Source organism: Hippoglossus hippoglossus, chromosome 7 (genome assembly GCF_009819705.1).
Source record: "Hippoglossus hippoglossus isolate fHipHip1 chromosome 7, fHipHip1.pri, whole genome shotgun sequence".
NCBI classification, from domain to species: Eukaryota; Metazoa; Chordata; class Actinopteri; order Pleuronectiformes; family Pleuronectidae; genus Hippoglossus; species Hippoglossus hippoglossus.
Window position 1 is genome coordinate 16,416,993 of NC_047157.1, and position 17,704 is coordinate 16,434,696.

Consider the following 17,704-nt stretch of genomic DNA (forward strand, 5'->3'; position numbering starts at 1 on the left):
CAACCTTGCTCTCTACTGCTACATCAGACTTTTGTGATTAAAAAGAAACAGTCAGACAACAACAATCTGTTTGAAGACGAAATGTGATGTAATTGCAATGATGCGACGATAAGGACCATCACTAGGATTACATCTTTTCAACGCAGCTTCATCCCATCCCACACAGATCTTAATTATCAAAGATTGCTGTGATCATAACGATCATCGCCTCAGCACGTCTTTGGATTCAAATGTGTTGTAAGATATCGGTGCAGAAGTGTCAGTGTTTGTGTGTTTCTGCTCATCATCCCCATGGGTTTAGGTTGTTGTTTGTGAGTGTATGAAGCATCTCTCACACACACACAAGGACACACACGAGGCAGTGACAGCTCATCCATTCGAGTTAGGCGAGCAGGCTGCAGTCCTTTTGGTAATTGCCTCTGAAATTAATTACTTGGCATGGAGTGAGACCGAGGGAGGGGAGGAAATTGTAATTGAACTGCCTCCTCCCTCCCTCCCCTCCCTCGCTCCATCCCTCCCACCCTCTCCCTCATGCCTCAAGTTATTACATCTGCAGTGCAGAAAGCTATTTTCTGTCTGCAAATACACACACTCACACAGACACAGACACAAAAACACACACACACACAAAACCAATTTACCCTCCCCCACAATGGCCTCAGCAGAGGGCTGTATCGATGCAGGATGATTTCATAGATTGATTGCTCACGGGCACATGCACACTGGGCCTCGGTGCGACCCTGCACTCTGATTCATACAGACACCAATGCTCACCTTGCACATTGTGTATTTGTATTTGTTTGCACTGCCCAGCTCCCTGTCTCTTCCCATTTTTGGTGGGGTTGCCCTTTAGCTGGCCTTGGTGCTTTGCTAAGGCCTAATGAGCCACAGGACATTAGAGCTGGAACAAAGAAAAGTGGTGTTCAGTATCAGGAGAGCCCTGGTTACTCCGTACACACAGACACACACACACAACCAGGCAGTGTTATTAATAACCTGCCTGTTGCTGGCCTGTTGACAGTTGAAGCCTGTCGGATTACAGAGCTATCTCGTGTGTGTGAGATGTACATTTATATACATTTACATGGCACTTTCCTTTCTGAATACGACAAAACAGTGTGGCTAGAACTCATGTAAGGCCTGTCTGCCCTACTTTCTTCGTGCAGCATCGGCACTTTGACTTGTGTTTGGCCTTTCAGTAGCCAGGGCATGAGGGGGGCTGGGTCAACCGAGCCACCTTCCCCCTGCCCCTGCCAGTCATTCGCATGCTGTGACTCTGACCTCAGCACACAAAAGGTTCTATTTCTGTACATGTACTAGGGTTATCTCTCCACTTACCCTAACTAAATCCCCCCCCCTCTCTCTCTCTCTCTCTCTCTCTCTCTCTCTCTCTCTCTCTCTCTCTCTCTCTCTCTCTCTCTATCTTCCCCTCCCTCTCTCTCTATCTAACACTGTCACCCACTCTCACAAAATCATGGCTGACAGAAACAGCCGGTTAAGTGCTAAGAAGAAAGAGAAGAAGGTGGAAAACAAAACCAACGATGAGAAGGATAAAGGACATGGGAAGGAAAAAAGTGTGAAAAGGCCTGAGAAAGTTGTGAAGAAGCCGGAGAACACCCCCCAGCAGCCGGAGAACACCCCCGAGCAGCCGAAGACGGAAGAAGAGAAGAGGAATGGGGAAAGCGCAGGGGCCTCAGGAGCCGAGGTGGCCAACAGTGAGGAAAAACCAGAGTTTCAGCCCATAGAGCTGCCGCCGTTTGAGATTGTCACAGGGTGGGTAAGACTTTATACACACTCCACAAGAGTTAGAGTCAGCATGTTCTGCTTTCAAACCTGTTTTGCTCTTTAACAAAAGTTTTGGTTATTCCCTTCAGTAGAAGAAGTTGTTTTTCTTTCTATTTGATTATATTGTTTCCATTGTATGTTCTATATTTGATTTCAATGAGGACTTATACAAATGACTTGCACCTGCCACCCGTACTAACCCAGCGGTAAGAATAGTCATGAGTCACGGAGCCGACACGGACGCCGGCCCCTGCCATATCACCACTCCGCCTGTAGCATCTGTTCTCCATTCTATTACTGAAAGCTACAAGAGATCTATTCCTGTAATCTACCGGGCTATTCATATTCTGTAAAACAATGGGGTACAATCAGTGAATCATGGCATATTCAGGGATTATGGGATGATTTGAAAGAAAAAATCATTACAGAAACATCAGTTTACTCAGTGGTACCATTTTAAATACTCTATTCACTCCCTTTAATCGTCATACTGTCTTGGATGTTTGAAAAATCATAAATGCTGAAGGCCTGAAGAAGTGAAGAAGTGAAAACCTTTTCACCAGGAAAGGAATTTTCGGTCACACTGTCAATGCACCACGATGGAAGGTGACAAATTACATTGAAAGTATTGTCGATATGTACATGATGTTGATTGGTTTTTCACTTAGTCCTGCTAATCTAATTTACATGCATTAAATAAAGGAGGATGACGGTAAGTCCTGAAGTGTTTTGCTTGCTGTCACATCGACTGAAAAGAAAATGAAGATGACTGGACATTGTATCCAGTGGAGATTCTAGAGTCTATTGGGGCCACAAACAAAATGTCCCAGGGGGCCCCTCAAACAGCATTTGTCAACATTTATGTTAAAAAATAATCTTACACCAACGAAGGGTAGGAAGTGTAAACTTTTTTTATTTAAAAATGTTCACTTACATAAGTAAATTTTTCAAAAAACATGGAACAATAAAAACCAAAAAAGAGCCATTGTTGACATTAGCATGAATAAGTTGGCATTCGTTTTGTCTTTCTTTTTTCACTTTCAGATGGATAACTCCTCTTCTTTACTTTCAATTTCAATTTAAACTTTAAGAATGATACAGAACTTTCCTTCCCGACAGTTTCCTACCAACATGTTATTGCGAATACTCCATTGGTTGTTTAAGAGAGAGGGGGGTTGGGCGGGGGTGTAGTCACTGGCCACATTATGAGACACTGCTGTGGAGTAAAGTTTGTTAGCCCTCTGGGGCCCCCTCATGGCCTGGGGCAGTTGCCCGCCTTGCCTGTTCACAATCGCACCTCTGAATGTATCTAAGGAAAACTCTCACTCTCATTGTCCACCAGGGAGCAGATGAGCCAGTTTTACTTCAAGTTTCAGTTCAGGAACGTGGAGTACTCATCAGGGAGGAACAAAACCCTCCTGTGCTTCAGAGTGGACACAGCAGGAGGCAGCGTGGAGCCACTGAAAGGTTATATGGAGGATGAACATGCCACGGCTCATTCTGAAGAAGCCTTCTTTCAGCAGGTAATGAACACACTCATCTGTTCTCAGTGGGAAATATTTTTATGCATGAGGCAGGATATATTATGTTTATGGGGTGTCCATCCATCACATTGTTGTGAACACAAATGCTTTGAGGAAATTCCTTTAAATTTGGAGAAAGTGCACAGTTTGACTCGGGAATGACCTGATTCGATTGTGGTGGTTGAAGGTCAGAGACCAAGGTGGCTGTGACCTGACAGAACACAATTTTGATCTTGTGAAGATGATGGAACACCCTAAAGAAATTCCTTCAAATTCCCTACAAACGCTCACTTCAACTCAAAGATGAAATGAGTAGAATTCAGTCATCAACGGTCAAAGGGAAAGGTCGCTGTGACCTTATAAGACGTTTCTGGTCTCATAAATGCTACACCTGAGGAACACTTTGAGGAAATTCCTTGAAATTTGGAACAAATGTTCACTTGGACTCAAAGGTCACCTTGTTAACATGTTATCCGAAGAACACCTTGAGAGAATCCTTTCAAATTAGGTACAAATGTTCACTATTACTGACAGATTAACTGATTCAACTTGAACTTTAGGGAGTTTCTCCAAATGTTGATCAGTTGTTACTTGGATTAAAGATGAGCTGATTAGATGTCAGTGGCCAAAGGTCAAGGTGACCTGATATGAGTCTGGAGTATGAAGACTGCAACTGCACTGATTGGCAGAGACATATAACTGCAGGGTGGTAATTCTAGTTCACCTTTAATGCCCCCATAACTCTCTCTCCAGGTGCTCCCTAACGCTTCACAGGAGTATGATGTTACATGGTATGTATCATCCAGTCCCTGCTTGGCTTGTGCAGCTAAGCTGGCCAGCATCCTTCAGCAGCGCAAAAAGCTGCGCCTCTGCATATTCTGCTCCCGTCTCTTTGAGTGGGAGCAGCCTGAGATAGTAGAGGGGCTCCGAGCTCTGGTGAGCGCTGGCTGCAAACTGCGGATGATGAAGCCGTCCGACTTTGTGCACGTTTGGGAGACGTACGTGGACAAAGATGAGGAGAGCTTTACACCCTGGGAGGACTGTCAGGAGAACTATGAGTACTATGTGGACAAACTGGCTGACATCCTCAAGTAGATGTAAGTCTATACGTTTTGTGTTTGCAGTGATGTGAGTCTACATCCTTTTTACTGTGTCTATATGAAATGTAAATGTTTTTCTTGATAATGACTCTTTTCTTTTTGTCTTTTACCCATGTTACAGGTGCACAAGATCTCCCCACTGACTCAACCACAAATAAGCCTTCTTGTGAAATCACCACTTTTTGAACATGTGTTTCTTGCAGTCACATTTTATGGTGCATATCAATCAATATTAGTTTTAATGAACTCTGGGGGCAACATTTTGTATTTTTTATTTTGATAATTTTGTTGAGAGACACAAAAATGATTGAATTTCTAGATAAATATGTATTGTATACAGTTTCCAACCAGCAGAGCAACAACATTCACTGCTGAATCATTTATTACATTAAATACGTTTTGGAGAAAGTTAACTTACAATCTAGTGACATCTGGTGTTTGTTCTAAGAATTTAAATGGTAATTGATTATCCTGCAGATGATCACTTTATGTGCAATGCATAACTGAAAGCAAACAATGTGTGTTTGATGCTTATCACATAAATAATGTTCAATATTTCTTTTCCTTTTACAGTCAATTCATCAATACGTCAGTTAAAGATATGTACAATTACCACCAACCAAGTTGAATCTATACACGGTTGTGTTGCAATGACCATGTCCATTGCTCCAGAGTGCGATATCTCATCAACAATTTGATGAATTCCAATTAAATCCGGTGCCAACAATGTTGCGAGAGGATAAATCTTATTAAATTTACATTTACTTTTATCTAGCACTGCGGGCAATTCAGAATATTTACATGACCTTTAAAATGTAGATCCTCTAACGCAGTGAATCTCAGAACGTTAGTTTTGAGGTCAAAGCACAACTGAGGTAAGGTGCGCAGGTAGCTCACCTAATGGAGCTCGTACCACTAATGAAGCTGCCTCCTCCTCGTTGCGGCCCGGGTTTGAATTCAGCTCGGGCCTTTTAATCGCTGCATGCCATCCCTGCGCTCTCTCCCCAACTACTCTACCTTCTTTATCAAATAAAGCAAAAAAATGTTAAAAATAAAAAATAAAAAAGCATACCTGAGGCTTAAAGTCTGACTACATGAGGCTGAGCCAGACAAGCTGAACCTTATGTCCTATGATGGCCACCATAGAGAGTTTGGCCTCCACCGATGCCACTTTAAAGCCAAACCTTTTTTATTGCACTGCAGTGATAAGCATTGCACAACAGCAAAATTGTCCGTCCATACATTCAAATATAAATATCTAATATATGGTGCCTTATGTCCATCGATGCCATGGACTTTCAATCTGATAATTAGCTATTGTTGTGAATCCATCTTCAGTGACTCATTGTTTGAAGGACACCAGACCACCTTTGTTTTCTTCCGTATCAACGCTCTCAGTCGTCAAAGCTGGAAAGATATAAAGAGCAACATGTGACGGATCAGTAGAAAGTTATGTCTCAGCTGTGGAGAAGCTGGCACAGCAACCACAACGATAGAGAAAATATTTCATCAGTAATTTTACCTTCGCCCTCCTCTGTGGTTATGGGTAGTGTGCCATTCTCATCTGCTTCTGCGGTTCACATTGTTAAAAAAGAAAAGAAAAAGAAAAGCAGAAAGTGTCAGGGAGGGATGGACTCGAAGGACAACAATTAGTTGACCTCTCGTTCATTCCTTTGAAAGAACTCGAATCAAAAACTATTATGGTTGTCAAATACTTTTTTTAATACTTTTGGCTAAAAATGGATCCTTACAAACTGTTATGTGTGACTTTTGTCAGGTTTTCTCAGGGTTTGACAGCAAATTCAACATAATTGGGTTCTGAACCACGACACCTTTGCTTCTGGGAAATTAGGATGGACTTTTCACCATTATCTGACATTTATAGACGAAACAATCAATCAGCAGATTATTCAACCGTGAAAACAAACATTAGTTGCAGTAATATTAGTACTAAAAGTTTGTAAATCCTCTATTTTATTAATCTCTTGGTCATTTACCTTTAGGCAATGCATTCAGTCCTTCATCGGTGATGTACTCAACCATGGGATCGGGTGCATCTGCAGGAGGGAGGAAAAACTTTGAACACCAGCGAGCCAACACCTAAAGTCAGACCCAAACTTGCAGATGGTTTCGCTGACTGTTAATACAAAAATAGCTTGGAAACGAATCACTGGTGGGGCAGCATCTGCAGCGTATGAGGAAATGGTGACCAAAAAACCACAAGCCATGAGAGGTGTCAAGCATACCACTCCGGTCCTTTAGCTGCGCCATGGTGAGAAACAGGTTTTCTTCTTCGGGTTTGTCGTCATCGACAGCTGCATGACAGGAAAAGATAACAGGTCACATCCTTGAGAATTGTGTTTTCTTATTTTGCGATTAAAATGCACAAGCGCTTTGAGTGGTCTTCACATAGTGGTCACTATATAGATACAATTTACATCTACACAGAGCAACATTACTCAACTTGGAGTTGGGTTGATCACTTGGCAAATTTAAGTCTAATATTCACACTCTCACGTCTCTCTGTATTTGGTCTCTACCTACTGCTGAGAAAATTATCTGGGTCTTTTACTGTTAAATAAATGTGTCAGTTGCAGAGGAACAGTTTGTTTCTGGAGCTTTTTCACAGAAAACATTCTGTTGCTGCTAAAAATGACACGATGAGGGAAGTGATAATGAGCCAGAAAAGTGAAGCTGTGGCCGCGACAGTTAAACTCTGAGCTGCTCTACACACAATATAAAGATTTGAGTGACATTGGCATTTTATCCATCTTTATTACAGTAAAACTGATTATAGCTGCATGCATAATGTAGATGCTTAGAATCCTTCTTTGCATTCAAAAAGTACCAAACTAAAACAACACCTGGTTTGCGGATGAATCGGAGGACAATGCATCCCAGGAGAACAGCGATAAGGCCGAAGAACAGACAGCCAGAGATGGAGAGAAGCACCCTCCTCTTCAAAACTGCAGTTTCAAAATGAAAACAGACAACTGAGACTGAAAGAATATTTTCTGGGTAAAAACTCATAACTTTCAGATGTCACATTTACTCACGAAGGTTCTTGGTCTTGAAAGAATCACTGGGTTTTGAATAAGATGGTTGACCGTTGCGATTGCCCTGGCAGGTGTACAGGCTTTGCTTGGGGTCGTTCTGGGGTGTGACGAAATGTTTCTCAGAGGTCAGCAGATCGATTGGATTTCCCTCTCTGAACCTGTTTAAATGTATGTTGAATTTTCTGCATGAATTTTCAGAAAGGTAAGAATCCACACAGCAGTACATGTATTTAGGAAACAGGTAAGCTGTATTACCATGTGTAGTTCCACTTGTCGTTGCTTGCCTGCACCTCACACCTGAGCACCAAGATGTCAGTGGCAAACACCTCGGACCAGCCTGTCAGCAGGAGTATATTAGCCTTTGGGCGTTCTGCAGCAAAAACAATAAAGACTGTGATGAACACATCCAACATGTGCACAGAAAAAGTAAAAAAGTGGAAGTCAGAAATACTTTACCTAGAATCTTGAGTTTTACAGCCGGACTCTGGTTTGACTGCAAGATTTCAACCACTCCTCTTTTTACTTGGCATGTGTATGACCCAGTGTTTTTGGTCACAACAGAGCTGATGTTATAGTTGTGTCCAGATTGGAGTGGGAGTGGAGTGCCATCTTTGTACCACAGGTACTCCCATCCAGAGGAGACATTAATATGGCAGCTGAAGGAGACTGAATCCAAAGTATGCATCACGTCGTACTCAGGTTTCTGCATCAGTGTGACTCTGGGTTTTGTATCTGAGGGTGATGATAATAATGACAAGCGATTGGAATAGTAGCATTTAAGGAAGGAAACACTCGCCTTTCACTAGATGGTTAAAACGATGGTCTGAGTATCAACTTCCTCACCTGAATGATTAACTTCTCTATCTCACATAAAACACGTTTGTTTAGCTTCCTCAAAGACATAAAATAAAATATATATATTGAAATTTCAGCAAATGCACTTATTCATGCTCTTGTAAGAGATGTACAAGAAGATCAACATTCTAACATCTGATGGCTGGCTTAGTTTATCACAAATGATCATATTTTGTACAATGTACTATGCATATAGAATATCTCCTATGATATATATTCTGTATTGCTGATACATCAAGTGCTTTGTTCAAAATGGATCATGAGTATTTAAGATGTCTCCCCCCATTTTCTCCTATTGTACAACAATGTCATCCAACCCATCCTACTTTACTGCCCCGCCTGTACAAAACTAACATAATGCTACCAAATTAATAGATCTTCCCACGCCAAACTTCTCTGAACTCAATTCTAAGGCGATCACCTGCATCACAACCTCAACACCACATGACATCACTCACCCACTCCACTGCTAATTTAACTTAAAAGCCTCTTACATGCAGCCATGGCAGAACAAAACAAGACGACCGCCCGGTAACCCAGCTCTTTACTGTCAGTAAATACTTCATGTTAATGAGATCTTCTTAATTGTTATTGTTGCTATCATTATTGACTAATGACTTGTCCTGTTTGCTTGGTGTTGCACTCTTGTTTGTTTCATGGGACGTGGGTTGTATGGGTGAATGTGCATTGCTGTAAAACTGACACCAACCAACCAGCCAACCAACCAACCAGCCAACCAGCCAACCAACCAACCAACCAACCAACCAAACAAACAAACAAACAAACAAACAAACAAGCCAACAACAAGCCAACAACAAGCCAACCAGCCAATCAGCCAAATAACCAACCATCCAAATAACCAAACAAACAACCAGCCAACCAGCAAACCAGCCAGGCTCTTGTAATGTAACTCTAAAATGTAAATAAGCCTATTACCCATATACTCCGCTACCATTTCCATGACTGACCATTCCAAATAATACATTTAACCTAAAAATCTTACTCCAAGAATTGTTTAAAAAAAGACAAATGAAAAATCTCACCATAAACACTGAGTGTTAGTCCAGAGCTGCTGATACTGTTGACAGGTCTGCTCTTGAGCTTTCCTGAGCAACTATATCGTCCTGCATGTTTAGCTGCAGCAGAGCTGATTGAGAGAGTCCTGGCATCCGAGTCAAAAGACACAGTATCATCAGCCTGGACCTTCTGTACGTCTTTGTACCAGGTGTACGTCCAGTCAGAGATGCCTTCTGCCATCCCACAGCTCAACTTCACGCTCTCAGAGGGGAACACATCCAACCACTGGGTCATTTGCTTCAACTGGGGGACAGGAATCTCTAAAAAACACACAGACACATGAGCCACTTCAAAAAATATCCTGAGATGCATCTTGTTGTCGGAAAGTTTTTACCATGAAATCAATATAGACACAAGAAGACAGCATCCATTAAAATACACAATACAACACAACTTTCTTTGGCTCACCAGATATTTGTAAGGATTGTCTCTTGCTGTGCTGTGTTTGGTATGTAGATTTTTCTCTTTTGGCCGTGCACTCATAACTCCCGCTGTCTGATGAACTGGCATTATGAATTTTAAAAGTACGACTCTTGTGAGGGAGTGCCACTCCATCTTTGTTCCACAGATACTCCCAACCAGACGAGATTTCCACTTTACAATCCAAGGACACTGACTCTCCAACGTACACTTTGTCAGCCTTCGGCTCTTGAGTCATCACAGGTTTGGGGTGTTCCTCTAAAAACACAAAAGCAGAAGACATGTGTCTGTGTGTATTATGTCATACCAGCAGCTCTTCACTGTTCATGAAATATCATAACTGACTACAGTCAACAGAACTTACCTTTAACGTCAAGGAGTATAGCCTGACTAGGGTTGCTAGACAAGACCTGATCCCTGCCTCTTTTTACTTGGCATGTATATGATCCTCCATCTGAGGGCCCGGTAGAGTTGATTGAATATTTGATTCCAGCGTGATTGAGTTGATTGTGATTTTTGTAATAGAGGAACCCCCATCCAGAGGAGACATTAAAGTGACAGCTGAAGGAGACGGACTCTCCAGGGAACATCACCTTGTACTCTGGATCCTGTGTCAGTACGACACTGGGCGTCTTAGCTGAGGGAAGATAAACATGCTAATTCCATCAGTGTGTTAAATGACTCTCTATTCAGTGTGAAAACAAGTTACCAGATGTACCTTTATCAGATATTTATCCAATCCTCATGGACTAATCCCCAAAAATGTTAGTGCCCAAGATAAAGAAAAAATTCCCTTTTATAAATTCCCCCCAAATTGCACATTTATCACAAAATCATTGGTTATCAGATCACTTCCTCTTTTCTTTTATATTTCTACTTCAATAACAAGACAATCATGTGTAGGATTGTTGAGCCTTGGCGAAGGTATACATGCTCCACTGAGTTTATTTATTTGTATGTAAATTTAGATCAATCAATCAATCAAATTTGTATAGAATAACACATTTAAAAGAAAACTCACCATATACTGTGAGAGTAAGTTTAGAACTAGTTTGGCTGCTGATAGATCTGTCCTGGAGGTGTCCCCTGCACTTATATGGTCCTTCATGTTTAGCTGAAGCGGAGCTAATAGAAAGAGTAGATCCATCCGGATCAAAAGACACAGCATCATAAGGCTTGACCTTCTCTCCAGCTTTGTACCAGGTATAGGTCCAGCCAGAGCCGCGCTGCATCCCACAGCTCAACTTCACACTCTCAGTGGGGAACACATCCAACCACTGGGTCATATTCTCCAAATGTGGAACAGGAATTTCTAAAAACACACACAAGCATATCATCTTTGCAATGAGGATGTTGTCAACACACACCACAATGGTCCTTTGAGGAGAAAGAGTAAAAAAGCACTGCCTTCATCCTTAATAGTTAAAGAATAGAAAAGCTAACAATAAAAACTAAGAGTTTACGTGCTCAGAATAACGTTTTAAATAAAGTGGTTTATGTGGACAGTCAAAAAGTATCTCTGACGTGCTTCCACCATGCTCTTACAGAATATGAAACTGACTCTCTGACTAATATTCCAGTTCTGTGTACTGCACACTTGTGAGCTATCTCTCCCTGCATCATATTACACCACAACATCCTGCTTCAACAGAAAGTGGCTAAGATAACGGAAGCAAGATGCACACAAAATGCTCTTTCACTCAATTTAAAGCAGCTCTGAGGTTGTTTTAAGGCGTAAGTGACAATGACAAGACAACATAAAATGACAACTCTATTGATGATATGATGTACATTGTAAATCAACAGTTTGGCTTCTCCTTAAATACGATGCTGTGAATAATACCTTTTTTGCTTTCTTCACCTACCATGAACAGATAGCTGTATTTCCGCACTCTGGCTCGTTGATGTTGTTTCACCTCTGGTGGCCTTGCACGAGTAATTCCCTCCATCAGAAAGACTAAGAGGGAAGCTGTATGTTTTGCCGGTGGCAGAAGGGATGTTCTGTCCATTTTCATACCACTGATATTTCCAGCCAGAGGACATGTTGACTGTGCAAGTGAAGTTCACAGTTTCTCCAACATACATTGGGGTGAAATCAGGGACCTGGCTCAGTGTTGGTTCAGGTGTGTTTTCTGAAAGAACACACAATGTTACTGCTTCTCTCGCTACCTTAAAACTTGTGATGCAGTAATATTCACACAGCAGCAACTTTACAAGCTACATCTGTAAAGCCAAATGGAAATCAATACAGTTTTGCTGTAAAGTCTACATTTATTATTACGCCTATGGTATAATGTTTTTATTTTTGACACTGTCATAGTTAATTAATTCAAATATACTTTAGTGTACTATTGAAGTGTACTTTATATTGAGAAAAAGCAGTATTAAGCAGTATGTAAAACCACCTTTAAATACAACCTCAGTAATAAAAATACATTTGAAATTACACATGTCATCAACTTACTAAAGATAGAATTTTTGACAGATAGCCAATTCTCTAATTTTTCAGAGAATGCTGTCAATTTTTCTTCTCCTTCTTTGCTCGGTTTAATGGTGGGTGGCGACCAACTTCAAGGTGCATTACCACCACCTACTGTGTTGGAGTGTGAATTAGCGTTATCTCATCATATCTCATTATCTTGTTATATAAAATTATTTTGTCTCGTTCAGATATTGGAGCATACTCCCTATTCCAATGGTAAACACTATTTCTTAGCTCAGTTCTTCCACTCCATGCTTAAAATTAAAAATCATTTTTTCTATATCTGGCTGGTTAGCATGATCCCAAAATGTTACAGTAACAACAACGAATGGTGTAAAAACAACATTGATATATCATAACCTTTAAACTTAGTGAACTTGGTGGCAAACAGTCGCTGACATTATGATTTATTTGGAGTTGTGTTTTTGGCTATTTGCTAAATGTAAGTTCAATGTTTACTTTCTTTTAAGCTCTTTTTTAGTCTCCACCAGCTTTTGCGGGAAATATTTCTGAAACAGCTACACAATGTTCCGTAACTTAATATAAATCTCAAAAAAGATTTGAGTGACAATTCAGTGTAAGTTCATCACTATGAGCGAGCCCTTCCTTGTTTTTACATTTGTTTCTTTATTGTAAAGATATAGATAAGAGTTAATATACGTGAATTAGTGTAAAGTTAATGTAGGTTATACATAGGAAGGAATCTCACCATAAACCTTGACTGTAGCTGTGTTGCTGTATCCAGAGGTGACACGCCTGTCCTCCAGGTGAGCTTTGCATGCGTAGTCTCCTTGATCGGTTTGAGTGACCGAGGTGATGTTGAGAGACGATTCGTCTTCATCCGGGATCTTTTGCAGATTTTTGTACCAGGAGTACATCCAATCAGGGTCGCCAACGTCGCCAACGTCGCAAACGAACGCCACTAATTCGTCTTTGAACACATCCAGCCTTGGAGACAGCAACAATGGTGTAGGTGGATCTGACAATGTGCACCGCAAAGAAATCTTCAGGGTTAGTTGCATCACAAAAGGGTTTGAGAAAGGGACTCAAAAATGTCAAATGCATTGCAAGCTATTGAAAGATTTAAGAAAAATACAGATATCCAAAAGGTTCATGTAGATGAAAATGAATAAATTGGTGGTTGTAGTGGAGTCTGTGGTGAAACACTTACCAGAGACCAGCACGGATGTTGTTTCACTCGGCTCTGTGTAGAACTGGCCTTTGCCTCTTTTGGCTTTGCAGTAGTATTCTCCACTGTTAGAATGATCTACAGAAGGTATGGTATAAGTATCCTGTGCTTGAATTTTATTTCCATTATGGTACCACTGGTATTCCCATTCAGAGGCCACATCAACCAGACATGTGAAGTTGACCGACTCTCCAGGGAACATCTTGTTTAAGTTTGGTCTTTGACTCAGAGTTGCTTTGGGCTTGTTTTCTAATGAGAAAGAATGAAGAAAAAGATTCAGTTCATCTTTATTATAACGAGACATTCTGCCGAAATGTGAGTGATGAAACATAATGAAACCTACGGTAAACTGTGACCTTAAGTGAGTTGCTGGTGTGTTGACCTTTACAGGAATAACTTCCAGAATACATTTGTGCAGCGGCAGTGATAGTGAGGATTGATCTGTCTGCAGAGAAAGACAGATTTGGGTCTGCGTCTTGTTCCTGTCCATCTTTGTGCCAGACGATCTTCCAGTCAGAGCTGCCGCTGATGTTACATCTCAACTCCACTTTCTCAGAGGGGAACACGTCCAACCAGCCGGACTGCAGCTGCAGGGATGGTACAGGAGGCTCTGGAAGTTTATAATGTAGAATAGAATATATTAATAATAATTTGAAAAATAGTATTATTCTGAAAGCGCATACCCATTAAGGCCCACTGGCATTTTTACCTGTGTTGGAATATTTTGTATTATTATTCCTGTGTTGATTTGTTGTCTTAAATATAGTTATGAATGTATCGCATGTAAAACAGATTCAAATGAATTCAAAACAGAAAAAAAGATACAATTACACAAGACCACATGCTTTTCAAATTCAAATTCCATACATATACAAGTAATATCCTAAGAACATATGACTTCTAATAGTTTTTCAATGCACATTTTAATTGTGGCATTGATCTAAATACAAACAAGTACAGACATAAAAAAATACAATTATTGCTGGCACCTTTTGATCACAGACATTGGTGATTTCACATGGGACATTTCTCATGACCACATTGGTTGTGGAAACATTTTCTCCTGGGGTCTTTACAAAAAATTATCACATGTGTGCCGTTTGAAAAACTGACTGATTTCAGGAAGTAATGACTTTTCACTGTAAATCTACAGAATCTAAGATGTTTTAAATGAAGAACACTGCTTGATTATCTTTGCTCCTTCAGATTTAAAATCTAACCTGAAACAGTCGAAGCTTCCATCGATGTCGGTTCAAAGGAGGTCAGAGAAAAGGGCGTGGTGGTGACTGGTGATGAGAGGAGGGGTGTTGAGAACAGACATTAGATCAGAACGGTTTTGTGCTTTATCTACATGTCAAGTGAAGATTTTAGCTATAGGAGCAAGTTCATTAAAACCAAGAGCTGCAACAAGGAATCAAAATGACAAAGATTCAGGTTTCCTGCTCATCAGATGGGAAGATTTGATTTGGACCATCGGTTAAACAACATCATACATTTGCAATGGAAAATTTTACAGTTCTTCCATTTGAAGATTTTAAGAATTGAAAGAATTATTTAATCAGGAAGATAATTTGCAAAAAGAGTGACAATGGAAAAATGGAGTATAACATATCAGGCGTTAGTTTTTAATCGCCACAAATTACTTGCACAACATGATACAGAACAATGAACTTGAACTAGTTGAAGTATAAATGTAGGAACTGTCAAGACCGATGACTACAAAGTACTTCATGTTCCTCATGTTTACATAACATATGCTTTACTTCCTAAACAATGTTCTGGTGTAAGTCTAACTTAGCACATGCAGAATAAAACTTTTAACAATGTGTATTTGTTATTTTACGCAATCAAATACATTATTTTTATATATACAATAAATGTTTTTGATAAATGTGATTTTTTTTGTGTAAATGCTTTCAGACCAAAACTTTTTACTTTTTACTACAAATAAATACTAGGATATGTTAACGTGTGAAATGTGTCTTACCATCTTGGACATTCTGAGCTCCACAAACAGCAGTGGAATCTGTAAGATCAAACAATGATAAAGGGTCACTGGAACAAATGTACATTCAAATATTCTTTGGATGCAGATAAATCACAAAACAGTTAAGCCATTTAATAAAAAACAAACTTACACATGACAAGGAAGACCCTGATGAGCCACATTTTCCATTGAGCTGCTCTTGCAGAGGCCGTGTTTCTGAGTCGAGTCATATAACTGCTGTGTAGTGAAGCTCATGAGAGGAAATGGTGTGTTGGACAAGTTCAACCTCACCTCAAGATAAAAGCTTTCCTGTTTCTCTATGACATCTGCACTTTTCTTTTTCTGGTTGAAGCAACAGGAAATGTATGAAAGCTACACTCACGGTTTTGTTCGCCCTAATTCAAACTGCTTATCTCTGCTGAAAAGTGGAAAGGGGAACTGAAACTTGCAGAAATGTTCATGTCAAGGCTTGCTGTTGTGTTGTTTTTTTTATTGTCTAACCTATTTGTAGGAAAGAAGAAACGTTGTGTTGGGTTTGAAAGACATTCTCCCTTCCAATTTCAATGTGTATGTATGTAAGATTTTACATACTAAACACTAAACACATTTTTTGTTATTAGACTGATTCTGGGCAAAAAAAATAAAAAAATAAGCACTACTAACTGAAATGTAATTGTTTCTAGAATCATCTGAGAGCAGTTTCCCAGTAGTTCTTTTCACACATGTAGGTGTGGTATGATTTTGAAAACATGAGCGGAAGCTACTGGTTTTTCTCTTTGCACTTGTGTGAGCCCAACCTATCGAACAAATGTTACCACGACATCCTGTTGTCTTCAGCTTTAGAGCCACTTTCTAGACATGAAAATAAAAAGTTAATTCTTAACTTCTTTCCCCCTAAAAATCTCTCTCTGTCACACACAAACACACACACATGTAAAAATGTTCATATAATCCATTCCTTCAGAAGAAAGTAAAAGCTGAAGTTATTGTTCCCTCTGTGGTGAAGTGCGACTTCCGACATGTATGATGTTGTGTGTCAATTGTCAAGATATAAAAATTGTGTTCATTTGTCTGTGGTTTGTTTCACCATACTCACCATAAGGTGGCAGTATAACACAGGATATATATATTTTATCTAGTCCCACCTGGGACAAATGCAAACTGCGTCTCTGACAAAGTGCCACGATTCAGCTGTTACACATATTAACTTTAATAAGGATAAATATTAATTTATTGATGCTATAAATACATTACTACAACTTGCGTTAATACATCAATAACAATCGACCTATAAGAAAGAACTGGTTTCAGGGTTATACAAAAAACAAACATCTGTGAAATATATCTGCGAAGTTTCTCAGTCATCCAAGTAATGTTCTCTTCAGAAGTTGTACAACTGTACATCGGTAAGGGGGCTTGCTTGTGTTTCTTGAAGACCTCTCATCCAAAACGACAATTTTAGGAACTGAAGCTAACTTCATCAGGAAATTCATCTGGAAGAACTCCTGGGAAATACCACTGATACCCTGCGGTGGCCCTGAAGTGCAAATCACAACTCTTGATTTCATTATCTGCTAGTTCTGAGTGCAATCCACCTGTATTGCAGATCTTTCATCATTCATAGTCCTGCAGTTTCTAGCATCAGCTACCCCCTGACTTTAGATCTGAAAGTTGGAGGTCGTTTTGGAAAGTTTGGGATGTAGTGCATTAATAGTAAATAAAGAATGAGAGGCATGTATATATATAAATATTTGAGAGGACCCGAATCACACACAAGGCCATTTTTCATCTGCGTTTGTTAGCTTGTCTGTTCTGAAACAGGATTATGTCAACTATGGACAAATTGACAACTTGGTGGAAGGATGTGGCAGGAAATAAAACATTTTGGTGTGGATCCGGATCTATTGAATTTAAATGGGGTTTCATGAGGGGACTGATATACTCTGAGCGCTTTAGAAGCTCTTTCTACCATTCTGTTACTTCTTTGTTAGAATGTGCTGTAAATAAAAAATATTGACAGCATAGTCATTTAATTATCCAGAATAAGTTCTTTCAGTCTTCTCCAAATTTGTATTTGATGTTTTCATGATACTTGAATAATTGTTTTAATTAAGTCCTTGTTGTGTTGTTTATATTTATTCATTGTGAACATCTGTCGCTTCTCAGGTCTGTCTTGAAAAAGAGATTGAAAATCTCAATGAGACTGCCTGATTAAATAAAGATTAAATGA

At 39.9% G+C, this 17,704-nt stretch overlaps 2 protein-coding genes across 3 annotated transcripts; one reads left to right on the forward strand and one right to left on the reverse strand.

Moving 5' to 3' along the window:
* Positions 1-1,067: 1,067 nt before the first annotated feature.
* Positions 1,068-5,140, forward strand: apobec2b (apolipoprotein B mRNA editing enzyme, catalytic polypeptide-like 2b). Of its 2 annotated transcripts, XM_034589429.1 has the most exons (5): positions 1,361-1,505; positions 1,545-1,773; positions 3,128-3,308; positions 4,062-4,405; positions 4,530-5,140. In XM_034589429.1, the coding sequence occupies exons 1-4, from the start codon at positions 1,475-1,477 to the stop codon at positions 4,401-4,403; spliced, it is 783 nt and encodes a 260-aa protein (XP_034445320.1). In that variant the 5' UTR covers positions 1,361-1,474; the 3' UTR covers positions 4,404-4,405; positions 4,530-5,140. The 2 variants fall into 2 exon arrangements, with proteins under 2 accessions (XP_034445319.1, XP_034445320.1); XM_034589428.1 differs by having other exon boundaries at positions 1,068-1,773.
* Positions 5,141-5,281: 141 nt separating this feature from the next.
* LOC117764983 (carcinoembryonic antigen-related cell adhesion molecule 5) lies at positions 5,282-16,671 on the reverse strand. The gene is made up of 19 exons (XM_034591169.1): positions 15,626-16,671; positions 15,475-15,513; positions 14,708-14,773; positions 13,831-14,103; positions 13,470-13,736; positions 13,008-13,277; positions 11,682-11,948; positions 10,838-11,128; positions 10,181-10,453; positions 9,805-10,074; positions 9,363-9,656; positions 7,921-8,196; positions 7,720-7,834; positions 7,465-7,622; positions 7,273-7,374; positions 6,655-6,723; positions 6,406-6,465; positions 5,931-5,978; positions 5,282-5,815 (listed from the first exon to the last, which is right to left on the reverse strand). Exons 1-19 carry the CDS (start codon positions 15,702-15,704, stop codon positions 5,751-5,753), a joined length of 3,282 nt encoding a protein of 1,093 aa, XP_034447060.1. The 5' UTR covers positions 15,705-16,671; the 3' UTR covers positions 5,282-5,750.
* Between the last annotated feature and the right edge of the window lie 1,033 nt (positions 16,672-17,704).